Source organism: Protopterus annectens, chromosome 11.part0, assembly GCF_019279795.1.
Source record: "Protopterus annectens isolate FY-2018-M chromosome 11.part0, PAN1.0, whole genome shotgun sequence".
NCBI classification, from domain to species: Eukaryota; Metazoa; Chordata; order Ceratodontiformes; family Protopteridae; genus Protopterus; species Protopterus annectens.
The window spans coordinates 534,715,184-534,742,502 of NC_056745.1; the positions used below are offsets into that span (position 1 = coordinate 534,715,184).

Consider the following 27,319-nt stretch of genomic DNA (forward strand, 5'->3'; position numbering starts at 1 on the left):
AGCTACCAAATAGGTGGCAATCCACTGAGCACAGAAGAAGTTATCAGGGACCTGGGGACCCAGGTTGATAGTAGTCTGTCATTCGACACCCATGTAGCTAAAGTAGTTAGGAAGACCTTCTACATTGCCCACCTTATCATGAAGGGATTCTCATCTAGATCAAGGGAGGTCATAGTCTCCCTATACTCATCACTCATCAGACCAATGATTGAGTACAATGCCCCATTCGGAATGTATCTGACCCGACACTTGCAGCAGCTGGAGAGGCCACAAAAAATCCTCACCAAAAGGATAAAGGGTCTCAAACATCTGTCCTATGCTGCCCGACTGAAAGAACTCCAGCTCTATTCAGTCGCTTACCGCTTGCTCAGAGGTGACCTTTGCCTAACATACAAGGCCATGTCAAACCCAGATTTGATGAATATGCTTCACCTTAAAAAATCTAGATCCGTCAGAGTCACAAGGGCGGGAGACTTAAACCTCGACACGGCTATTAATAGGACGTGCTGGAGGGATAGATTCATCACCCAAAGACTCCCTATGCTGTGGAATAAAATCCCGGTATATGTGAGGCAGAGCACCTCGCTGGCCTTGTTCAAGAGAAATCTTGACCAATGGATGGGAGATCGCAGATATACCCCAGGGATTACCTCAGTGTCACTGCTCAACAGAGGCACAGCAAAATAATGGGTATAGTTCCCCATACTAAAGGGGTGGCGTAAGCCACAAAACTATGGGCTAGGCTTGTAAATGCCCTCGGGCAGATAGCCTAGTATGAACCTAAACGGATCTGAGGACAGCCCCAAACTGCAGTTATCTTGCTGAAAAAGTTGGGGTCCAACATCCATTCGTGAGGATCCAAAATGTTTCTGCTTAGGCTGTCTGCTAAGAGATTCTGTTTTCCTAGAATGAACTGTGCCTGAAGATCCAGATTCAAATTTAGGGCTGTGTCCCATAGTCTCATGGCAATCTGCAAAGGGGGTAAGAGTGAGAGCCCCCTTGCTTGTTTATGTACCACATGACTGTGGTATTGTCTGTTCGAATTAGCAGAGGTCCTGGCTTCAAAAGATTCTGGAAAGTTAGAAGAGCATTTTGGACTGCTAACATTTCTTTCAAGTTGATGTGCCATAGAAGGTGTTTGTCCAAGAGCCCTGTTGGCATTTGTCTAGAAAATGATCTCCCCAAGCATAATCCGAGGCGTCCGTGGTTATGATCTGAGTAGGTTGAGGAAGATGAAAAGGCTTTCCTTCGTTCAAAGCACACGCCCTGGACCACCAAAGGAATTCTTTTTGGAGGCAGGGAATCAGTGGAATTATTATAACCAGACTGTGGCAATGCTGACGCCATACACTCTTTAGGTACCATTGAAGTTTCCTCATGTGAAGCCTCGCATTTGGAATCAACAGGATGCAAGAGGCCATGTAGCCCAAAGCCTGCAGGCATTTCCTTGCAGTGAGCAGAGTCAATGTTGCCAAGGTCTTGAAGATTGAAGCCAGCTGTAACTGTTTTTCTGGAGTAAGGAAGGCCCTCTGTAAACATGTGCCTAGAAGAGCTCCCAAAAAGGTCATTCGTTGAGAAGGAATCAAATGTGACTTTTTTGTGTTCACTGAGAATCCCAGTAGTAGGAGAAGACGTTGAACAAAATGCAGATGTTTAAGTAAAAGGTCTTTGCTGTCTGCCTGAATTAGACAGTCGTCCAAATAGGGGTAAATCTGAATCCCCTGAAGTCTGCAGTAAGCTACTACTGGAGCCAGGCATTTGGTAAAAACTCTGGGCGCAGTAGATAAGCCAAATGGCAGTACAGAGAACTGGAAGTGTCTCGAGCCTGCCTTGAATCTGAGGTACTTTCTGCATTGTTGCCTTATGGGGACGTGTAAGTAAGCCTCTTTTAAGTCCAATGTTACCATCCAAGCATCTTGTGAGAGCATTGGAAGAAGTTGTTGAAGTGTAAGCATCTTGAATTTTGGAACTTCCAAAAAGGTGTTTAATATTGAGAGGTCCAGAATAGGTCTCCAGGAGTTTTGTTTTCTTGAGACCAGAAAAAGTCTCGAGTAAAAACCTTTCCCCACCTCTAGAGGTGGAACAGGTTCTATGGCTCTTAAGGCTAATAAAGCGTCCACTTGTTTTAAGGCCTCTGTCCACTGATGTTTTGGCAGATCTGGCCAGCCGGAAGGCCCTGGCAGAGGGTGAAAGTGGAATCTGTAGCCTTTCAAAATCACATTTAACACCCATTTGTCCTGGGTAATGAGAGTCCAATTTTGGTAAAAAAGAGAAAGTTTTCCTCCGAGAGGGGCATCCAGGGAGAGAGGACCTGAAGCCCAACAGAGGGAGTCATTGGGTCTGCTTTCTTTGGGTTTGAGATCTGTCTTCTCCCCTTCTAGGTGAAGAAGCAGTCCACTGTCTAGATCTGTAAGAGGCCTGAGCCCGACCTCTGGAGCGTCTATATCTTCCCCTTTGAGGCCTGTCAGAAGTGGGAAAAGACCAATTTTTGGAGGGCCAATTTCTGGAAAATCTAGGAGGCTGCACTTGCAAAAAATCTTTTACAGTCTGCATAGACTTGGCTTTTTCTTCCATCTTTTTAATAACCTCCTCAGCCTTAGATCCAAATAAGACATCATGCTGAACAGGGGCATCTAGCAATTTAGCCTTAACTTGTTCAGGTAAATTCTGCTCACAAAGCCAAGCATGTCTCCTGATAACGGTACCAGAGACAGCAGCCCTGCAAGAAGCCTCTAAGGCATCAAAACCACAATGTAAACTATGTTTGCTAACTTGTTCAGTTGCATGCAAAACATCCTGTAATTCCTTGTCCTCAGCAAATGCAGGAAAGGTAGAAAGCCTTTGTTTTAAAACAGATAAAAGAAACTGTTGATATTTAAACATGTGAAACTGGCAATTTAACGCTCTAATAGAAAGGGTAGCTGAAGTATAAACCTTTTTGCCCCACCTGTCCAAGGCACGAGAATCCTTTTCAGAGGGGATAGGATTCTTAGAGGAGGCGGCCTTAGCAGCCTTGGGACCCTGCAAAATAGTTTCAGGATCAGCAGAAGGGTTCTTAAATAAAAATTGATGGGAATCAGGGACCCTGTAAAATCTGTCAGGCTTAGAAGGAGCAGGCGGCATGGAATCAGGATTCAAGTTAGCTTCAGAGAAGGCATCATCCACAATGTCAAGCACAGGAGGAATAGCTAAAGGCCTGTGTTGAGGGAGAAGAAGAAATTCCCTAAGTCTCTTTTTGGAAGCAGAATAATCCTGACCTTCCCATTGAAAATGCTCCCTCATCTCATGCAAGGTTTCCCCAAAAGAGAAATCTTCAGGGGGAGAGGCAGAGGGAACAGAATCCTCAGCATCCGAATCCTCATAAGGAGGAAAAGAGTAATCCTGATCAGAGGAAGAAACAGAAGATACAGAAGCCTGATCAGAGGAATCATAAGGGATATCCTGTCTAGGCCTTTTCTCAGGAGGAGGGTGAGAGCCCCTAATCATAGTTAATAAATCCTCAGCCATCAGTAGTAATTGCTTCAGAGTCTTAGGAGCTGTATCCGAAGAAGCTTGAGCAGAAAGTCTGGGTTTAACAGGAGTCTTTGACTTAGCCTTTGACTTTGTGGAAATAGTAATATGTGTAGGCCTGAAAACCCCCTCAGAAGCCGGTACCTGCACAGCGGTTCCGGACCCATCTGAAGGAGTGACGTCCGAAGGTCCTGCAGCAGACAAAATTACTAGGCCTAGATGGCTCCCCATGGGAGTCAGTATCGGCCATCGGTTCTGAAGTGGCGGACGACAGGGGCTGCAAAAGCGCCTCACTGACGACCGCCGAAGCTGACTCTGGCTGCAAAGTATCCTGTTTGGACCTCGGAGGCCTGTCCTTGTCTTTGCGTTTCTTCTGTATTCCGGTAGTCGGTAAAGTATCCGACGACATCCTATAACTAAATAGTCTACTGAAATAATTCAAGGCCCAATCGTACCTACGCTTGATAGTGCGAGAATTAAACCTGGCACAGAACCGACAGCAAGAAACGTCGTGGTCAGGGCCTAAGCAAGGTAGACAGTAAGAGTGGAAATCTTTATGAGGTAATTTGTTTTCCACACGATACACAATTATTAACTTTTTCTGACATCGGAGGAGCAAGAAAAAGGTTTCCCCAACGGGGTACTTAGCTTTGAGAAGAGAAGTAGAAAACTTTGGACCGACGACAATCACACCACATTGTCTTGAAAATGCCAACCAACTAGCGAACTGCTTTGCACCGCACGGCAAGAAAGACTGAAGAAGATGGTGTCGGCTGTCAGCCTTTTACCCATGCGTTCTGATGTCAGGGTGCTTGCTGATACAGCCGACGCCGGACCCAGACTTTGATATTCTGGCCGACCTCGGGCTGCCTGCCAGCAGGAGTACCCTACAGTTATGACTGCAACAGTGAAACACGAAGAACATCTATTGGAGGAGTTCCACTTTTGTTACATTTTGAGAACATTACACTGTCAAATCTGAGTATATTAAATTGGGGGGGGGGGGGCTTCATTTTCCAAAATAAGTTTCAACAACCAAGTTTCAGTAGCTCAGTAACTACTACTATATAGTGGGAGTAAGCTGCTAGGCATACCCCTTACTCTGTGCAAAGCTGATAGAGAATGAAAAATGATGGCCAACTTATTACTCAAATACACTACTACCAACCAACACCCCCATACACACCCCACCCAGCCTGCAACAGCAATACTAGTTTTAGATTGACTTCAGCAAATACAACATAATGCAATGTATTATATGGCACAAATCCCACCATGCCATTAGTCACTGCTTAATAAACAAACAGTGATCAAACAGCAGTGTTAAGTCAAGTATAGCCATGGATGACCTCTGCATACAGCAATTATAGCCAGATAATTATGTGCACAGATCTAAGACTGTGCTAACAATTGTCACAATGAAAGCATTCCATTTTCCCTCATACAAATGCACAGTCTTTCCAAGCAAGATTACAGACTGGTTAAAATGAGCAAACCATGAACATCAGTCGGTTTCATCCAGACTGCTTCCATCCCCAATCTAGTAGTTACAGCAACTTCAGTATACACATTAGACATCCAACTGCAATAAAAAAATGATGGCAATACATTGCCTCTTTGTTCCACACAAAACAAAAGCTATATATTGAAGTGTTCCAGGTTCTATCATACAAATCACAATCTTGCAAAGCCAGAATAAGCAAACAGTGGTTAGCCATTTTCCAAGAAATTACAGCTACATCTGTGTGAACATGTCAGATGTCCAACTTTTAGAAAATAAAAAATTAATAAAACTGCTAGTAACTCTGTAGCACAAGAATCTGGGACAAAGCCAAAAACCCTAAGGGGTGGGTGTGAACAAAAGCACAAAAATCAGGAACATATTTAAATACTGACCATATACTTGGAGTGTTGATAAAATAGCAGCTTTGGCTTACCATGCATTTTCTGAAGGATAGGAATTCTGAAACTCAAATGTTTGCCATTATTGAGTGACTACTTCAATGTTTTAGCAGAAAACCACAAACTGAGAAAAACAAAAAATAAGAGACAAGACTTGTGCAAAAATCAAGCATTTGAAAGGTTCTCAGTCTGACATGGAAATTCAGACACGGCACATATCTGGTTGCTTGTCAGGATTTAAACAGTGTGTGTGTGTGGGGGGGGGGGGGCTCGTGCTTTTGCTGCCTGCTGCAGATCTTCTTCAAAATAACTGCTCACCTCTCTTTACCCTTGAATACTTAAGTCTTCCTGCTCCTTGCTTTTCCACAAATCAGGCAGACTGTGTGGTGGCAAAGAGCAGAAAGCTGGCAAGGTGACTGCCCAAGTGCACATTAACTCATTAACTCTGAAGAGAAATGCTGTGGGACATGTATTTATTAAGCAAGGAAAATGGCAGCAGTGTTTCTTTCCATAAGGAAGGTGCCCTAGGCAGCCACCTAGTTCAACTTTTAAGCCTGGCTATGGGCGAGATTTGAAAGTGCTACCCTAAACAAAGGGAAACTAGGGGAAAGAAACGGGCAGCAGATTGATAGAACACCCACAACAGCATTTCTTCAAAGATTATTGTGAAACCATAAAACAGGTTACCTGAACAGGTAAAGGGAAGAGAAAAAAAAAAAAGTATTCAAAATGTACAGGACAGGTGAAGGAACAGTGAGGGGATGGGGCAGATGGGCAAAATGGAGGCTGAACATTAAATGCTCTCAAAATGAAGACTAGACAGGTCATCTTCCATCGTTACATCTATGCAATGGAACACTACACAAATCTTGAACGAGGAGCAGAGCAAAATCAACAAAATCACTGGGTGTATGTTTAGTGTCAAATGAATCTCAGGATTTGACAATAACGCCCTTTTGCCAAGCACAGTTAAATCTGCAATACTGTGCACAGTTACGGAGTCCTCACAAAGATGTCACCCTACTAGAGGGGATATGGAATGGCAACCAAGGAACCAAGGGTTGCAGGTTTGAATCCAGCTGGAAACATCACAGAAGTACCTCACCAAGAGGATCACTGGCCTCAAACATGCCGTATGCAGCTCGACTGAATAAACTCCAGCTGTATTCGGTTGCATACCGCCTACTCAGAGGTGATCTCTGCCTGAAATACAAGGCCATGTCCAACCCAGACTTGATGGACATGCTCCACCTAAAGAAAACCATATCCCCTCGAGCCACACGCTCTAGGGATCTAAACCTCACCACAACAATAAATAGGATGTGCTGGAGGGATAGTTTCCTGTCCCAGAGATTTCCCATGCTCTGGAACAGGATTCCAATCTACATTAGGCAGAGCTCCTCGCTAATACTCTTCAAGAGAAACCTTGACAAGTGGATGGGAAACGAAGTTTGTCCCGGGGATCACTTCAATGGCTCTGCTGGACAGAGGCACAGGGAACTAATCTAAGGGGGCGGCAAAAACCAATACATTCTGGCTAGGCTTATAAATCCCTTTGGGCAGACAGCCTAGTACCTACCTATGAATTTTGATGGATAAACTTCAGAACATTTCAGCTACTTTTGCCCAAGACTAACAGTCAAGTTTTACTTATTTTTTTTCATTTGGCACACTGTTAAGATTTTGGACAAAACAAAGTGATATAAATTTCACCTTTTAACTATATGCCCCACTATTTCAAGCTCTTAAAATGTTAAAACCCAGTAGAGAGACTAAAACCATATACTAATAACAAAACTACAAGTACTTAATGGCACTGCATTTCTATATGGGTAAGAAAGCTTGATCATCATTGTCATCATTATACATACTACAGGGAACAAAATGCTTTATGGCTCAATGGAAAATACAACAAACTTGGACATCCTAAATAAAAGTAAAGAGGGACTTGGAAAATGAAAAGGGTTTAGCCAAAAGCCAAACAGCATGCCAGATTACATGCAACATACACAACAAGGGTTGAGTGACAGGTTCATTAAATTCCAGGCATAAATTATTTAATTTCCTAGAGACCATAGATCTTGCCCGGGACACTGGAAAAATAGTTTCTACTGTTCTTCTAGATCTGTCCAAGGCATTCGATACCATCTCCAACACCCATCTCCTAAACCATGTCTCTGACCTTAATCTCTCCCAGAATACCTTATCCTGGTTCTCTAGCTACCTCTCCAATAGATCTCAAGCTGTAAAATGGGGGACAGAACCTTCCTTTCCACTGCCATTGGTGTTCCCCAGGGATCCATACTTCATCCAATGCTGTTTATTAACAATTTCCACAAAGCTATACCAAATACCAAAATTGTACAATATGCAGACAATTCCACATTAATCTGCAGTGCCACCAACCTCCCAGAGCTTCAGACACTGACCCAAGCTGCTTTCTCCACCACTGAAAATTGGATGCGTCAGAATCACCTCTCACTAAATGCCAATAAATTCAAAATACTATTATTCTCTCCCTCAAAAACTTCCCCTCTTGATAAAAACTCATTCCAAATCATTAGCCAAAACAACCCCACTACAGAAGTTGTTCCCTTTGCCAAACTACTTGGGGTCACTATTGATGAACACCTGAAATTCGACACTCGCATCTAGCAAAACATTAAGAAACCCCATATAAAACTTGGTATGCTATACAGGAACATCCAATTTATCTCGCCTTCCACCAGACAAACGCTTGCCACTACCTATCTACTCCCCTCACTAATGTATGGCGCTCCTCTATTAACTAACCTATTTGCCACACTCGCTTCAAAATTGGAAGTTTGTTATAAAATTTCTAAATTTGTTACCAAAGCCAAATACTCCTCCCATCACTGTATTGCCCTTAATTTGTTACACTGGCTTGAACTCTCCAACCATCTAGACCATCTTCAGATTACCACAGCCCACAAACTAATCTTTCAACCCAAGTGCCCTGCTCAGTGCAACATCCTTCTCCCCTACACCCCCCAGAGAACTCTCAGATCTACTCACCAAAACCTAATCTGTGTCCGAAAACCCAGTCGCCCTGTTGGTCAACTCCTGCTATCATTTTCCTTAGCAAAAAAATTGAATTCCTCTTCCTTCCTCTCTAAGGACCTGTGCAAACTTTGCAAATTAAGTCTCAGTTACATTCCTACCTTTACTCTAACAGAAAATGCAACTGCATTCTCCCCACCTAGTCCTATAATTCTCTCTCCACCTCTAAACCCCTCTCCAGCTATGATTACTAGCCTCTCTAGCTATGATCTATAGGCTACCACACACATGTACATATTGTAAATATCAAATTTGTACCATATACCTAAGAATTTACACCTGCTCTCCAACATGAAATTAACTGTAAATTGTTCATTAATAATATTGTGTCTGTATCTAAAGGTAACATGTACCCAAGAAATTACACCTGCTCTCTAGCATGAAACAACTGTAAACTGTTCTTTTCTATATTGTATCTGTATCTAAACTTTGTAACATGGAGCTATTCTCCCTGAGCCTCCACTGAAAATGGGCTCCCTGAGCCCAGTGGACATCCCCGGTCATCAAACTGGAAATAAATAATGTTGCTTAAGGTGGTGACTAGAATGCATGAGGTCATTAAAGTGAACTGATGTTCACTCTCACCTTTATGTTGCTAGTTTGTTCTGTTCATCGGTGGAATTGGTATTTAGCCATTTTGACCACTTTTTGTTTTAGTGGAAAACTTTCACAGACATTTGGAGTATAGTGCTTACCATACCTCCCAACCATATAGAATTACTCAGCTTTTTACTGAGTTTTGAGGTCCAAATGAAGGGGTGCCACGATTCCAGAGTGTCACCCCTTCATTTCGGATTTGTTTTTATTTTTCAATTTTACGCTGTTTGAGCTGACGTCAACACGTGCGCGATGATGTCAGCTCCGTCAGGGCTACCAGCCAGTCAGAACTGAGCTCAAGCTCACGTTGTGCACATTTCTGGCTGGCCTGGGCTGCTCAAATGCGAGTGGGAATGGGGATTATCGGCAAAACGGCAGCACACTTATTATTTATGCTCTAAACGGCAGTGGGAAATCAGAGGTTATGGATTATTTTATGTTAGAAACCGTCTCCGAACAGGAAGAATGAAGACTCAGCAACTTGCAAGTGTGTGTGTCTGTGTGTGTGTGTGTGTCTGTGTGTGTGTGTGTCTGTGTGTGTGTGTGTGTGTCTGTGTCTGTGTGTGTGTCTGTGTCTGTGTGTGTCTGTGTGTCTGTGTCTGTGTGTGTCTGTGTCTGTGTGTGTCTGTGTCTGTGTGTGTCTGTGTCTGTGTGTGTCTGTGTCTGTGTCTGTGTGTGTCTGTGTCTGTGTGTGTCTGTGTCTGTGTGTGTCTGTGTCTGTGTCTGTGTCTGTGTGTGTGTGTCTGTGTGTGTCTGTGTCTGTGTGTGTCTGTGTGTGTGTCTGTGTGTGTGTGTCTGTGTCTGTGTGTGTGTGTCTGTGTCTGTGTGTGTGTCTGTGTCTGTGTGTGTGTCTGTGTCTGTGTGTGTGTCTGTGTCTGTGTGTGTGTCTGTGTGTGTGTGTGTGTAAACTTCCCATTTAATACACCAGGTTGAGAGGTATGGTGTTTACTTCTATGCACTCTGAAACGGATGGAATGATGAAGCAAGACAGGCTAAAGACGGATTCCTTGAGAGAGAAAGGAAAAAAAAAAAAAAAAAAAGTAGAGAGACTCAGACCTCCAGGACATGCAGAATTATAAAGATACTAGATGAAATGTGCCATTTTAATTAAGGGATCTAATCAGTAAGTCCTGTACAAACACAAACTTATGGTCTCTGGAATGAGACTTTGAGGACAAAAGTAGAAGCATTATGAGCTGATCAATGGAACAGATTTAACCTGGGGATGGAATATTGCAGACTAATGGAATTAGTATAGTAACCGCTACTAAAAAGGGCAGCACAAGCAAAAACAGAGACCTTTAAAAATAGGTCTGATATACTGGAAGAGGATCAGATGGAGAGGCTGCTGCCTCAAGCTAGCTGCGACATTTAAGAAGACATGACAGACTCTCAGAGCACACTGGTAGATTAGACAGACTCATGGCACCATATTGGTAGATTCTTTAATTTACATTGGATGACAAGTCCTGATCAGACCAACCACTGCTTGTGCAAGTGGGGGCTCACAAGTTACAGTAGGTACAAAGTACAGTTGTGTACATTTACTATAAATGTAGATGTTAGAGTGTCTTCACTGTTGCAGTCATCACTGTAGGGTTGAATCCCAAAGCTGAGATAAAGGGTGGTGGTTATTGAGTAGAAGGGGCGGCTAAAAGGCCTTGCAAGACTGCAGAAGCAAAGCCTGCCCTGGACTTAGAATAAAGAGTGAGATTATAGTGCTTAGAGAAAGTATGCACTGAACTCCAAGTTGCAGCTTCCAAAATATCTTTGGTAAGTACTCCGCTGAGAAAGGCAGCTGAAGTAGCAGCAGCTCTGGTAGAGTGAGTCCTAATTTTTCCTGGTATTTTCTTTCCATGATGAGAGTAACAAAATCTGATTCCATGAGCAATCCATTTAGAAATGGTCTGTTTAGAAACAGCTTTGCCTTGGGAATCTGCTCCACAAGAAACAAACAGTTGTTCTGTTTTCCTGATATCCTTGGTTCTGTCCAGGTAAAAGCAAAGCTGCCTGTGCACGTCCAAAGAATGCAAGATCCTCTCCCCCTTATTTTGTGGATTAGGGAAAAAAGTTGGCAGGTGAATAGTTTGGTTTAAAGACACTTTAGAAACCACTTTAGGCATGAAAGTAGGGTTAGTCCTCAAAGAAACCCTGTCTTGATGAAAAATAATGAAAGGTTCCACAGCCATGAGCGCTTGTAACTCCGAGACTCTCCTGGCTGAAGTTAAAGCCAGTAGGATAACAGTCTTCCATGATAAATACTTTATATCAGATGTGGCAGAAGGCTCAAAAGGAGGCAGAGTAAGTTTTTCCAGGACATAATTGAGGTCCCAGGCAGAAATGGGTGGTGTCCTAGGGGGCCTTAAATTCTTTGCTCCTCTGAGATATTGTTTCAGAAGTGGATGTGAAAAAATTGGAGGATCTGTATTATAATGTGCAGAGACAGCTGAGGCATGTATTTTTATGGAGGAAAAAGATAAACCCTTATGCAACATATCTGTTAGGTAATGTAAAATGAATGGAATATTTGGAATGAGAGGATCTGATTCCTGAGCATGCATCCAGGTGCAAAATCTCTTTATCCATTTACCTTCATAAGATTTCCTAGTGCTAGGCCTTCTGGCTTCTAAGATAACATCCATGACCTGTTTGGAAAGGGTAGGATTAATCATAGACTCTGAATACGCCAGGCTGAGAGTTTTGGTATGAGAGTGCATCGCCTGGCCCTGATGTTGAGACAAAAGATTTGGAATCTGAGGTAGAATCCAAGGAGGTTCCTGGGATAGATTTATCAGTGTTGAGTACCAGAATTGCCGAGGCCAATTCGGGGCTAGTAATATCAGCTTTGGTTTGTCCTGTTTTATTTTTAATAACACCCTTGGTAGAAGAGGTAGTGGTGGGAAGGCATAGCCCGAGAGGTTCCTCCAACTGAATGAGAGAGCATCCACTTTCCATGCTAGCTTGTGATATGTCCTTGTGTAAAAGGTCTCTAACTGGTATTTGTGGGGAGATGCAACTAGATCCATGTCCGGGCAGCCCCAGGCTTCTGTAATCATCTTGAATATTTGGGTGTCTAGCACCCACTCGTGTGGGTCTGACAGGTTCCTGCTCAGGCTGTCTGCCAGAGTGTTTTGTTTCCCTGGCAGGAATTGAGCTTGTAGGTCCACTTTGCAAGCTAGTGCTCTGTTCCATAGAGTCATGGCTAGTCTGCAAAGGGGGTAGGAGTGTGAACCCCCTTGCTTATTTATGTACCACATAACTGTGGTATTGTCTGTCCGTATCAGTAGCTGCCCCGGCTGTAAAAGATCCCTGAAAGCCAAGAGGGCATTCTGCACAGCTAACATCTCTTTTAAACTGATATGTAGATGCTTCTGATCCTCTGTCCAATAACGTTGCAGGCCTTTCCCCTGCAAGTGGGCTCCCCATGCATAATCTGAGGCGTCCGTGGTTATCACTTAGTAGGCAGGGGGCAGACTGAAGGCTTTCCCTTTGTTTTGAAGACATGCTATGGCCCACCAATGGAATTCCTTTTGCAGGCAAGGCAAGACAGCAATCTCTGTTTCTAGACTGTGACAATGCTGGGACCATACACTTTCTAGGTACCATTGTATCTTCCTCATATGCAGTCTTGCATATTGTATGAGTAGGATGCAGGAGGACATGTAACCCAAAGCCTGCAGGAATTTCCTTGCAGTTAGCTGAGACATTAAGGCCAGGCGTTTGAAAGTTGAAACCAGCTGTAGTTGTTTTTCTGATGTCAGGAATGCCATCTGGGTTGTTGAGTTTAAAAGAGCACCCAGGAAAGTTATCTGTTGAGTGGGTATCAAATTTGACTTTTTTTACGTTCACAGTGAATCCCAGGTACTTGAGTAGATTCTGAACAAATTCCAGGTGCCGGAGTAAAATGTCCTTGCTGTCTGCTTGAATAAGGCAGTCGTCCAGATAAGGGTAAATTTGAATTCCCTTGAGTCTGCAGTAAGCTACTACTGGTGCAAGTCACTTGGTAAAGACCCTGGGCGCAGTAGACAAGCCAAAGGTCAGCGCAAAGAATTGGTAATGTTTCGAGCCTGCCTTGAACCTGAGGTATCTTCTGCACTACTGTCCGATAGGAATGTGCAGATAAGCCTCCTTCAAATCCAATGTTACCATCCATGCATTTTTGCTCAACTTTGGCAGGAGCTGCTGCAGAGTAAGCAACTTGAACTTTGGTATCTCCAGGAAAGCATTTAAGACTGACAGATCCAGGATGGGTCTCCAAGTATTTTGTTTTCTGGGAACTAGAGTCTTGAATAAAAGCCTTGTCCCGTCTCTGAATTTGGAACCAGTTCTATGGCCCTCATAGCCATGGGGGACCTCACCTGTTTTAATGCCTCTGCCCATTGAGTTTTTGGTAGGTCTGGCCATCCACTTGGTTTTGGTAAGGTGTGAAAGTGGAATTTGTAACCTCTTAAAACTACATCCAGAACCCACTTGTCTTGGGTTATGCAAGTCCAATTTCGGTGAAAGAGAGAAAGTTTTCCTCCCGGAGGAGCTTCCAGGAGAGGTTTGGAGCCATGCAGGGGGAGTCATTGAGCCTGTTTCCTATCAGGTTGAGACCCATCTTCTCCACCCCTGGGGGGGGGGGGTGGAAGCACTCCACTGTCTCGGTCAAGAGGTCTGTGCTTGGGCCCTCCCTCTGGGGTGCCTATATCTACCCCTCTGAGGCTTGTCCGAGCTGGGAAAGGACCAATTTTTAGCTGGCCAATTTCTGCTAAATCTAGGAGGCTGAACTTGTAAGAAATCCTTAACCGTTTGCATGGATTTTGCCTTATCCTCCATTTTCTTTGTAACCTCTTCAGCCTTAGACCCAAACAAAACATTATGTTGAACAGGAGCATCGAGTAACTTTGTTTTCACTTGATCAGGCACATTTTGTTCCTTTAACCAAGCATGCCTTCTAATGACCGTGCCAGTGGCAGCCACCCTGCAAGAGGCCTCCAAAGCATCAAAACTACAGTGTAAGGTAGGTTTCCCCACCTGCTCAGTAGCATGCATCAAATCATGTAAATCCTTATTGTCTGCACGTGCAGAAATGGTATCCAGTTTTTGTTTCATAACAGACAAAAGGTATTGCTGATATTTCAACATATGAAATTGACAATTTAAAGCCCCAATAGATAAAGTAGCAGAAGTGTACACTTTTTTGCCCCATCTCTCCAAAGCTCTAGAATCCTTATCTGACAGAATAGGGTTCTTAGCAATGGTGGCCTTAACACCCTCAGGACCCTGAGAAATGGTTTCTGGATCAGCAGTAGGATTTTTATAAAGAAACTGGTGGGTGTCAGGGACTCTAATATCTATCAGGCTTAGCAGGGGCCAGAGGAAAGGAGTCAGGAGTTAAATTAGACTAAGAAAAGACATCATCCACAATATCCAAAAATAGGAGGAATAGCCAGGGGTATGTGTTGGGGAAGAATAAGGAAATTCCTAAGCCTTCTCTTAGATTCAGAATACTCCTGTCCTTCCCAGTGAAAATGTTCCCTCATGTCATGTAAAGTTTCCCCAAAAGAGTAATCCTCAGGAGGAGAAGCTGAAGGAATGGATTCCTCAGCATCAGAATCCTCATAAGGAGGGAAAGTATAATCCTGTTCAGAGGAAGACACTGAAGAGATAGATGCCTGATCAGAGGATTCATAATCCAATTCTTGTCTTGGCCTTTTGTCTGGAGGGGGATGTGAACCCCTAATCATGGTTAGCAAGTCCTCCGCCATTTTAAGCATTTGTTTTTGAGATTTAGGTCCCAGATCAAAGGAGGCCTGGGCTTGAGTCTTTGTTTTAGAAGGAGTCTTTGCCTTTGCCTTAAGCTGCATAGGCCTGACAACCCCCTTGGAAGCCGGCACCTGCACAGTGGCTCCGGACCCATCCGAGGGAGCATTATCCGAAGGTCCTGCACCTGGAGTATTTGAAGGCCTAGTTGGCTCCTTGTGGGAGTCCGTTTCAGCAAGCTGTTCTGTAATGGCCAACAGGGGCTGCAAAAGCGTCTCACTGATGATGGCCAAACCGGCAGCTGGCTCTGATTGTAAACTGTTGTCTGATTTGGACCTCGGAGGCCTATCCTTATCGTTGCGCCTTTTATGAACTCCGGTAATCGGAAGCGTGCCCGATGACATGTTATAATTAAACCGCCTCCCAAAGTAATGAAAGGTAAAATCGTATCTCTGTTTAATAGTACGTTGGTTAAATCTACCACAAAACAGACAACTAGCTACGTCGTGGTCAGGGCCTAGACAAGGAATACAGTAAGAGTGAAAATCCTTATGAGGTATTTGCTTCCCACATGAAATACAATTAACTTTTTCTGACATCGGTCTGGAGCAAGAAAAAAGTTTCCCCAATGGGGTACTTGGCTTTGAAAAGAAGAATGTCTTCGGTATGAAGCACCAAAAATAACAGGAGACGGCCGACCGGCACTTGCGAACTGCTTCCACCGCACGGCAAGGAAGACTGGAGAACATGGCGTCGGCTGGGAGCTTTGTACCCCTGGCGCACTGACGTCAGGGAGGGTGAGTACACAGCTGACGCCGGACCCAGACTTTGGGATTCTGGCCAACCGAGGGCTGCCTGCCGGCAAGAAGAACCCTACACTGATGACTGCAACAATGAAACACGATGAACATCATGAATTTCACTTTCCTTGGAGGTGAACAAATATGCAATAACAGATTTACTATAAAAACTGACTATCCCCTCATTTCTGTGTGGTATTACCTCATTCCCTCCAGTGCAGCTCTTTTGGGCTTATACTTTTAAATTCCAGTTGGTGTGGCTTGAGCCTTTAAAATCAAGTTATCACCTTACAGTTCAAACAAATGCTCATATCTCTGGAACCATAAGTGTTACTAAAAAACTGTAAATGGGAAACTATTCAGGATAAATTATTAGTGGCATTCAATCAGTTCAATGCTGTAAACTGGATTTTAAGCCAAAATAAAGGAAGGGAGTATTAGTTTTGTAATGTTGTATAAAAACAGCTTATGAGATCTCAGTAACCATTCAAGCGAGAGACATACTGACAAGCAGGATTTACTTCATACAGCTGTGAGTCATAGGAGGCTACATAGTTCTGTCTGCGTTACCCGACTATTGAGATATTTAGAGAAATATTAAAATTACTAAAATACAAACAAACAATACTTCAGATGCATTAAACAGTACTTTAGATGCTTTATACAGAGATCAAATATCAATACAATTGTGTTTGCATTCATGTACAGCATAAAATGAAATCTTCTGATATCTTCTGTGTATCATGACTTTGGAATTATTAATGCAAATATGAACAAACAATATTTGACGCATAGAAGTGTCAAGTAGGAGTTAACGGCAGAAATTCCTGGAGGCAGACCTGGCTATAATGAATTAAATAAAATATACATGTTTTGCTCATTCATTTATTATCTTATTTAATGCCTGAACACACTTGCAGAATAGAATCAAGTCACTGCCAAACCCACTCCAAAAACCTATGTTCATGTGTCTGCATTGAACTAAGTGCATCTTTCATTCCTTTATGGTACAACTGAAAAAATGACTACTTTGTTGCACACTTCAGTTAATCTAAACAAATAACAGAACATGCAACAACAATGATCACACAGACATGTTTACTTACCCTTTTCCTAAAAACAGCATCGGCATTAGGGTTTAGCCCAAGAAGAGCTTGTTCATCCATGCTTCAAAATTCTTTCTGTAACTTTTTTTTTTCATGAGAAGTTCATCCCTTTCCCCACACACAATCGTACACAAGTACCTAAAATAAAAGAACAAAATCACAAAGTCCAAAAATGTGCAACTACAAGCAAGCATCTTCAAGCATGATGAGGCTGAGACAAGCCCAATGCCTGCAGTGTAAACATTTAGCATATTCTCACAGAAATGCCATCTATGCCATTATACTCTTACCATTTGTAGAAAGTACAGTTGTGTACCTACCATAAATGTAGATGTTGGAGTGCATTCACTGTTGCAGTCATTACAATTGGGTTATCCTGCTGGCAGGCTACCCACAGTCCGCCCGAGTTCAAAGTCTAGGTCCGGCGTCGGTTGCTATCGCCTCCTCCCTGACATCAGTGCGCCAGAGGTATAAAAGATGCAGCCAATGCCATTTTCTTCAGTTTTTCTTGCCCCAGATTGTCAGGTGCCCCTAAAATGGTAGGCTAAATTATGCCAATAAGCATGTATACTCAAAAAACAACTTTTCCTTCATCGACAAGCAAATACACCACATAGGTTGTATAGAATAGAGAAGTACAGATAAGTCCCAGCAAGGAGAAGGGGGATGGTAACCTGGACTGCAACAGTGAATACACCTCGAACATGTACATTTATGGTAGGTACACAAATGTACTATGTTCATCGTGTTTCACTGTTGCAGTCATTACAATTGGGTTGAATCCCAAAGCTAAGGTTGGGAGGCTGGTGCTAAATAGGATTAGGAGAGGCTATAAGGCCCTGCAGAACTGCAGAGGAAAACCCTGCCCTGAATTTAGAGTAGAGAGCTAAGTAATAGTGCTTTGTAAAAGTATGCACTGAACTCCAAGTTGCAGCCTCCAAGATGTCGTTGGTATTCCTCTGAGGAAGGCTGCTGAAGTGGCTGCTGCTCTGGTTGAATGTGGCCTAATGCCCTTAGGCACTGATTTACCATGCTGTGAATAGCAGAAACGAATGCAGTGGCCTATCCACTTTTAAATAGTCTGCTTTGAGATAGGCTTTCCTTGTGATCCTGCAGCATATGCCACTAGAAGTTGTCCAGTCTTTCTGAAAACTTTGGTTCTGTCCAAGTAGAAGTGTAGCGGCCTGTGAATGTCCAAAGAATGCAGAAGTCTCTCACCCTTATTCTGTGGGTTTGGGTAAAAGGTAGGCAAATTAATTGTTTGGTAAGGGCCACACTGGACACTACCTTAGGCATAAATGTAGGGTTTGTCCTCAAAGAAACCCTGTCAGGATGGAAAATGATAAAAGGTTCCACAGCCACGAGTGCCTGTAACTCTGAAACAGGTCTAGCGGAGGTTATTGCTAGGAGCACAGCTGTTGTCCAGGATAAGAATTTTATATGAGCTGCAGAGGCTGGCTCAGACGGAGGCAGTGTGAGTTTTTCCAAGACATAGTTGAGGTCCCATGCAGGTATTGGTGCTCTCCTTGGAAGTCTTATGTTTTTGGCCCCCTCAGAGGTACTGCCTTAGTAATGGATGAGAAAAAATAAGTGGTTCTGTATTGTAATGAGCTGAAATGGCAGAGGCATGAATTTTAATTGATGAAAAGGAAAGGCCTTTATCCAGCATATCACTTAAGTATTGCAAAATCTGAGAAATATTGGGAACAATCGTGTCAATATCTTGTGCCTGGTTCCAAGGACAGAATCTCTTCCATTTTTTCTGCATAAGATTTTCTGGTGCTAGGCCTCCTGGCCTCCAAATTAACATCAATCACTGCTTTAGAGAGAGGTATGTCTTGAATGGCTACATTATCCTCCATGCTGCCAGGTTTCAGGTCCTGAGTTGGCTGTGCAGTATCTGACTGTCTTGTTGGGTCAATAAGTGAGGAATTTGAGGTAATGTCCAAGTTGGGCATTGAGACAAGCTCTTTAGGATTGGGTACCAATGCTGGTGGGGCCAGTCTGGGGCAATCCGTATCATTTTTGGCTTCTCTTCTCTGACCTTGAGGAGTACCTTGGGGAGGAGAGGCAGAGGAGGAAAGGCATATACTGTTAGGTTTTTCCAGCTGAAAGATAGAGCATCCACTTTCCATGCTTGCTTGTGAGAAGTCTTTGTGCAAAATCTCTGCAGTTGGCAATTGTGAGGGGAGGCAAATAGGTCTATGTCCGGGCATCCCCAGTTCCTTGTTCTGCTGAAGACCTGTGGATCCAATTTCCACTCGTGGGGGTCCATTAGGTTTCTGCTTAGTTCGCCTGCCAGAGTGTTTATCCTTCCTGGCAGGAACTGTGCTTGTAGATGTACTTGGTAAGTCAATGCTGTGTCCCACAAGTTCATGGCTAGTCTGCAGAGGGGGTAGGAATGTGTGCCCCCCCCCTGCTTATGTACCACATGACTGTAGTATTGTCCGTCTTTATCAGTAGTTGTCTTGGATGAAGTAGATCCTTGACGGCTGTCAGGGCATTCTGAACAGCTAGCATCTCTTTTTGATTGATATGTAGATGCATTTGACTTGCGGATCATGTGCCCTGAATACATCTTCCTGCCATATGGGCCCCCCCAAGCATAATCTGTTGTCAATGTCTGCCTGGCTGTGGGTAAGGTGAATGGCTGTCCCGTGTTGTGGTGACAGGCATTTGCCCACCATCGAAACTCCTGTTGCAGGTAGGGAATGAGGGTAATTATTGTTTCCAGGCTGTGGCAATGTTGAGTCCAAACACTTTTAAGATAGCACTGAAGTTTCCTCATATGCAGTCTTGCATATGGAATTAGCAGAATGCAGGATGCCATGAAACCCAAAGCCTGCAGAATTTTTCTTGCAGATAACTGGGACTTTGTTGCCAACATTTTGAAATAAGTAGTCAGTTGTCTGTTTGTCTGGCGTGAGATAAGCCATCTGGGCAGTTGTATTTAAGCTTGCACCCAGGAATATTCTCTCTGGAGAGGGTACTAGTTTTGATTTATTTTTGTTTACTGTGTACCCCAGGCAAATTAGTAATCTTTTTACAAATGCCAGATGCTTCAGTAGAATGTCTTTGTTCTCTGCTTGAATAAGGCAGTCATCCAAGTAGAGATATATCTGAATTCCTCTTTGTCTGCAAAATGCAATTACTGGTGCCAGGCATTTTGTGAAAACCCTGGGCGCAGTAGATAAACCAAAGGGCAGTGCAGAGAATTGGTAGTGCATTGAGCCAGCTATGAATCTGAGGTATCTTCTGCAAGATTGTCTGAGTGGGACATGCAGGTATGCCTCTGAGGTCCAAAGTTACAAGCCAAGCCTTCTTGCCCAGCATGGGCAGAAGCTGCTGCAGAGTCAAAATTTTGAATTTTGGAACGTCCAGAAAAGTGTTTAGAATAGACAGGTCCAGTATTGGTCTCCAGGCTTTGTCCTTTCTGGGTACCAAGAAAAGTCTTGAGTAAAATCCTTGTCCCTGCTCTTGCTGTGGTACTCGCTGAATAGCCGTCATGTCCATGAGAGATTAAACTTGCATTTGTGCCTCTGCCCATTGATTGTGTGGCTGGTCTGACATACCTTTGGTCTTTAGAAGAGTGTTAAAGTGGAACCTGTAGCCCTGAGAGACTATAGTCAAGACCCATTTGTCCTGGGTGATCATGTGCCAATTTTGTGAAAAAAGTGCTAGCTTCCCCCCTAAGGGTGCTGCCAAAAGATAAGTACTTGGCATTGGCAGAGGAAAGTCATTGGGACTGTTTCCTATATGGTTGTGATTTGTCTTCTCCGCTACTGGAGGTAGAAGCACCCCATTGTTTAGGCCTGTATAAGCCTTGGGGCTGGGGTCTGCCTCTAGGGCGTCTGTATCTGCCTCTTTGTGGTCTGTCAGACACTGGAAAGGACCAATTCTTAGAAGGCCAGTTCCTGCTAAATCTGGGTGGTTGTACCTGTAAGAAATCCTTTACTGTCTGCATAGATTTCGCTTTATCCTCCATTTTCTTCAACATCTCTTCTGCCTTAACACCAAACAAAGTATCATGCTGTAATGGAGCATCTAATAATTTTGCTTTAACATGATCAGGAAGATTTTGTTCCTTTAACCAAGCATGCCTTCTAATGACAGAACCTGTAACAGCGGCCCTGCACGAGGCCTCCAGTGAATCAAAATTACATTGCAAAGTATGCTTTCCCACTAGTTCAGCTGCATGCAATAAATCCTGCATTTCCTTGTTTTCAAAACATTCAGAATTTGTCAACATTTTCTGTTTTAGCAGTGACATTAAGTATTGCAGATATTTAAGCATATGAAAATTTAAAGCCCTTACAGCCTAGGTAGCAGAAGTGCAAACATTTTTCCCCCATCTGTCCAGTGCCCTAGAAACTCTATCAGAAGGGACAGGGTTTTTTGCAGTGGAAGCCTTGACCCCTTTGGGACCCTGAGATAGTTTCTGGGTCAGCAGCAGGGTTTTTGTATAGAAATGTATGAGAATCTGGAACCCTGTAGTATCTGTCTGGCTTAACAGGTGCAGGGGGTAAAGAGTCAGGAGGCAGGCCAGACTCTGAAAATACATCTACAATGTCTAGAACAGGTGGAATAGCAAGAGGTCTGTGCTGAGGCAGTAAAAGAAAGTCTCTGAGCCTTTTCTTAGATTCTGAGTAATCTTGGCTCTCCCAGTGAAAATGCTCCCTCATGGTATGCAGGGTTTCCCCAAGGCTGAAGGAATAGATTCTTCGGCATCAGAATCCTCATAGGGAGGAAGAGAGTATCCCTGATCTGAAGAGGAGTCAGAGGAAATGGAAACCTGATCAGAATAATCATATGTGTCGTGCCTAGGCCTCTTATCAGGAGGGGGATGGGAACCCTGATTTAAGTAATTAGGTCTTCAGCCATTTTAAGCATCTGTTTCTTAGGCATAGAAGTCTGTCCAGGAGAATTCTGTACTTGTTTCTTTGTCTTTAAAGCCATTTTAGTCTTTGCCTTGGAAGCTGAGGTTGGCTTGACATAACTGTGTAGGTCTGAAAACACCCTCAGAAGCCGATGCCTGCTCAGCGGCTCCGTACCCATCTGAGGGAATAGTTTCCGAGTGTCCAATACCTTGAGTATCCAGAGGCCTAGTTGTCTCCACGTGTGAGTCGGAAGTGGCCTGTGGCTCTGAGGTAATGGGCATCAGGGCTGCGAAAGCGCCTGAGAACCGGCGACTGGCCTAGCAGAGGCCTCGTCATCGGTTTTGGACCTCGGACGCCTGTCCTTTTCCTTGCGCTTTTTAAAACTCCGGTCATCGGCTGTTCTGACGGCATTATATAATTAAACCTTTGGCCAAAGCTATGAAAGGCAAAATCGTACCGACGCTTAATAGTGCGTTTGTTAAATCTAGCACAAAACCAACAGCTGGCAACATCGTGATCAGGGCCTAGGCAAGGAATACAGTAAGAATGAAAATCCTTACGAGGTATTTGCTTCCCACAAGAAATACAATTGTTAACTTTTTCTAACATCGGTCTGGAGCAAGAAAAAAGTTTCCCCAACGGGGTACTTAGCTTTATCGAAGACTTCGGATCTGAAATTTGATTTCGAAAATCTCAAGAGTCGACCAACTGGCACTTGCAAACTGCTTTTGCTTCGGGCACCACGCGGCAAGAAAGACTGAAGAAAACGGCGTCGGCTGCATCTTTTATACCCCTGGCGCACTGACGTCAGGGAAGAAGCGACAGCAACCGACGCCGGACCAGGACTTTGGAATTCAGGCCAACTGCGGGTAGCCTGCCAGCAGGATAACCCAAGTGTAATGACTGCAACAGTGAAACACAATGAACATATACCCAAGACTTGCACTTGATCCACTATTACTGAAAATAGTAACATCGGATTAAAAGCAGCCTACTCCATTGCTAGGTATTAGAACGGATGCCTTAATTCTGCATCTGACATGAACTACCAGTACATCACTGTTAACAGCTCCCAAAACATTACAATTATTCAAAGCTTTAAACAGATATCTGTACATTCATCCCTTAGGCCCCAGAAGACAATCACCACTGCACATCTGTACATAAAGTTAACTGGCTTCCCTTACTGCTGAGCCACCCTGCTTCTCTCCTCCTTTACTTTCAAGCTATGCTCCCTCTCCCATAAAAGCAACACCCCCAGGACACAAGACAACAGCTCACTAACATGCTTCCTTCAATCTCTCTCCAGCAGATAGAGAAGATTATGATCAGGTGGCCGATCATAACTGCGTGTTCAAGACACAGATAAGAAATTCACCTCAAGAGCAAAGCTTGAAATGTGAATCTTGGCATCCATGTTGAGAACACAATTCCTAGTTACAATCGGTGATCCAATCATAATTCTTTGTAGTGCATGGAGACTTGTCTGCCCTATGTACTAGTAGCCACAGAAAATTATTCAATGGAAAGTGTTGTGTCAGCTTTGAAAGTTGAAATATAGTTGGGAATTCATTACTTCTTTATGCATTCCCTGCATAAGGGAAGCAACTGTTTCCCAAATACATTTTACTGAGTACAATTTAGACAGCAGACAGAATCAGTTGAAATTAAGCAGTTTCTTGTTCTGTTAGTGTTATTTACACTCAAAATAGGACTTAAGTCACACCTTGGCTCAGTTCTAGTACAGCTCCAAACGAGATATTAACAGCTTAGGGGGTGCCCTTCTAGGTGTCAAGATCTGGTCTTGAGCCATAGCAGCACTGAACCAGGATATTTAACTGATATGGGAGTAATAAAACCCATGTACTGCATGGAGCACCATTAACAATCTTAGTGGAACCACATCTTGACCAATATATAAAACTGAAGCTACTATAAAACATTCTGAGAAACATTTTGCTGCATCTCAAAAAATAAAAATCACATTCCTGCTTCAAAGATGATGGCTCTCTCTCTTATCAGGACCAACTCACTTTCAACAAACTTGTTCACCTAGATATGACCAGCAAAGATCAAAATTTTTAACCAAATAAAACAAACCTATAGATCGATGCTAAAATTCCAGGATCTCAGACGAATGGTCACACACAAAAAAGTACAGTTTTGTACCTACCATAAATGTAGATGTTCGAGGATCCACATTGCTGCAGTCCTAACAATTGGGTAGTCCGCTGTCCAGTCGGCCCGAATACCAAAGTATATGGCTGACGTCGGTCACGGCGCATTAGACTGACGTCAGTACGTCAGGGTACTAATGCGCATGACCGACGTCATATCCTCAGTCTTTTCTTGCCCCAGATGTCAAAAGACCCTAAAAAGACAAGGCCAAAACCAAAACACACCAAACATACCTGCACCAAAAATATATACAATATATACAAAGGTACCAGAATATAATCTCACCTACACAACCACCCCTAAACACAGAGGGGAAGGAGGGAGGGTAAATTGGACTGCAGCAATGTGGATCCTCGAACATCTACATTTATGGTAGGTACAAAACTGTACTATGTTCTTCATTCCACATTGCTGCAGTCCTAACAATTGGGTAGAATCCCAAAGCAGAGGTAAGGGAGGCTGGCAAATCATAAGGAAGCAGGAGCTGATAACATGCCTTGCAAAATAGCTGTGGCAAAACCAGCCCTAGACTTAGAGTAGAGAGGAAGGTGGTAATGCTTAGAGAAAGTATGCACTGAACTCCAAGTAGCTGCCTCCAAAACATCCTTAGTTGCCACCCCCCTTAGAAATGCTGTTGAAGTGGCAGTAGCTCTAGTGGAATGAGGCCTAATCCCAGCTGGAATCTCTTTGCCATGATGGGAATAACAAAATGCAATGCAAAACCCAATCCACCTAGAAATAGTTTGTTTTGACACAGGCTTGCCCTGCGAACTCAAAGCAAAAGAAACAAACAACTGCTGAGACTGCCTAAAATCCTTAGTCCTGCTTAAATAATAACGCAATTGCCTGTGTACATCTAAAGTGTGCAAAATCTTTTCCCCTTTATTTTGGGGATCTGCATAGAAAGTAGGCAAATGAATAGTTTGGTTTAAAGCCACACTAGAAACCACCTTAGGCATAAAGGAAGGATTAGTACGTAATGATACCCTATCCTTATGAAAAATCAAAAAGGCTCAACCGCCATAAGGGCCTGTAACTCAGAAACCCTTCTTGCAGAAGTAATGGCCAACAAAAAGCAGTCTTCCATGACAAGTATTTCAGTTCAGCAGTAGCCGAGGCTCAAAAGGTTGTCGAGTAAGTTTCGCCAACACAACATTGAGAACCCAAGCAGGAGTAGGAGCTCTCGTGGGGTCTTATATTCTTTGCCCCTCTAAGAAATTGCTTGAACAAAGGATGTGAAAACAATGGTGGGTCACAATCATAGTGAGCTGATATTGCTGCAGCATGAATCTTAATGGAAGAGAAAGACAAACCTTTGTCCAATAACTCAGTAAGATATTGAAGAGCCACACTCAAATTAGGCTCAGAAATCTCCAAATTGTTTGCTGCACTCCAAAACAAAAATCTCTTCCATTTTTCTGCGTACACTTTCCTTGTACTAGGTCTCCTGGCTTCCATAATCACATTTAAAACTTGCTGAGGAAGTTGAGACCTGCTGCCGCTCAAAACAGAATATGCCAGGCTGTTAGATGAAGAGTTTGAAGCTTGACATTGAGCAGATGACCGTCCCTTTGAGACAATAGGTGTGGAATCAAGGGTAAAGGCCATGGAGGCTTCCTTACCAGACTCCTCAGTAATGGGTACCAGTGCTGCCGAGGCCAATCTGGGGCTATTAAAATCATCCTTGGCTTGTCTTGTCTGACCTTTAGAAGCACCTTTGGGAGAAGAGGCAGAGGTGGAAAAGCATACACATGAAGATTTTTCCAACTGAAAGAAAGAGCATCCACTTTCCAAGCTGTGTGATGAAATTCCTTCGTGCAAAACTTTGGCAGCTGGTGGTTTAGTGGAGAAGCGAACAGATCTATGTCTGGAGTTCCCCATGACACTGTCAATTTTTGAAATACATGAAGATCCAGTTTCCACTCGTGGGGATCCATGATTTGTCTGCTTAACACATCTGCTAAGGAGTTCTGTGCTCCCGGCAGAAACCTTGCCTGAAGAGTTAGTTGCAAGCTGAGCGCAGTCTCCCATAAAATCATTGCTTGCCTGCACAATGGGTAAGAATGTGTTCCCCCTTGTTTGTTGATGTACCACATGACAGTTGTGTTGTCTGTTAGAATCAACACCTGCCCTGGAAGAAGTAACTCCTTGAAAGCCATTAATGCAAACTGGACTGCTAACATCTCTTTCATGTTGATATGTAGATGCTGTAGTCTGGCAGGCCACTTGTCTTGTATCCACTTTCCATTTAGATGAGCTCCCCAAGCAATGTCTGAGGCATCTGTCGTTAGAATCTGACTCGGCTCTGGCCGGGTCACAGAGAGTCCCTTGTTTAGGTGACATTCCTGAGCCCACCACAAAAATTCCTTTTGAATGCAAGGTATTATTTGAATGACAGTGTCCAAATCCTGGCAGTGCTGTGTCCATACATTTTGAGATACCATTGTAGCTTCCTCATATGCAGTTTGGCATTGGGAAGCACCAGAATACAAGATGCCATGAACCCTAAGGCTTGAAGGACTGTCCTTGCAGTCAGCCCGGACTGAAGAGATAGCTGATGGAAGTAACTGGAAAGATTCTTTTGTTTGTCCGGGGTTAAAAGGCCATCTGGGCTGCTGTATTCAGTCTCACACCCAGAAAGCACATGTCTTGAGAGGGTACTAGACTGGACTTTATTTCGCTCACAGAATACCCTAGGCATCTTAGCACTGCTATGACATATTCCAGATGTTGTAGAAGGTCTTCCTTTTCTTGAGCCAGAATCAGGCAATCGTCCAAGTAAGGGTAGATTTGAATCCTTTTAGTCTGAAGTAAGCTATCACTGGAGCCAGAACCTTTGTGAATACTCTGGGCAGTAGATAAGCCAAAGGGCAATGCAGAGAACTGATAATGAGAACTTCCAGCTCGAAAACGCAGATACTTTCTGCAACTTAATCTTATAGGCACATGAAGGTAAGCTTCCTTGAGATCTAAAGTTACCATCCAGTGATCTTTGCCCAGTAGAGGTAAAAGCTGTTGTAACGTCAACATTTTGAACTTGGGAATGTCCAGATAAGTGTTGAGGATAGATAAATCCAAAATTGGTCTCCACGTGTTCCCCTTCTTGGTACTAGGAACAGGCGAGAATAAAATCCTAGGCCCCTTTCTGGCACAGGAACTGGCTGAATGGCCCCTATTTGGAGTAACAGAGAAATTTGCTTGTGCGCCTCTTGTCTTTGTAGAGGAGGAATGTCTGGCATGCCTTTGAAAGGAGGCAAGGTATGGAAATAAAACCTGTAACCGTGGTGAATGATATCCAGAACCCATCTGTCTTGGGTAATTAAATCCCAATTTTCTTTGAAAAGAGACAGCCTTCCTCCCAACGGTGCTGCCAGGCGAGAATGAACTGGCAGCTGAAAAGGCAGGTCATAGGGACTGCTTACGAAAGGACTGACCCCTGCCCTCACCAGAAGTCTGAGCAGGGGAACTCCCTGTCCTAGGCCTAAAAGAACCCTGAGCTCTGCACCTGCCACGTCTAGACCTA

The 27,319-nt window shown here is 43.6% G+C and overlaps 1 protein-coding gene across 1 annotated transcript in view; it reads right to left on the bottom strand.

Annotated features, from left to right (window-relative positions):
• XPOT (exportin for tRNA) overlaps positions 1-27,319 on the bottom strand; it is a 3,393,313-nt gene that overhangs the window by 3,222,715 nt on the left and 143,279 nt on the right. Inside the window, exon 2 of the mRNA XM_044088045.1 lies at positions 16,742-16,879. Coding sequence (XP_043943980.1) covers positions 16,742-16,801 — 60 coding nt within the window. The 5' untranslated portion in view covers positions 16,802-16,879. The remainder of the gene's footprint in view (positions 1-16,741; positions 16,880-27,319) is intronic.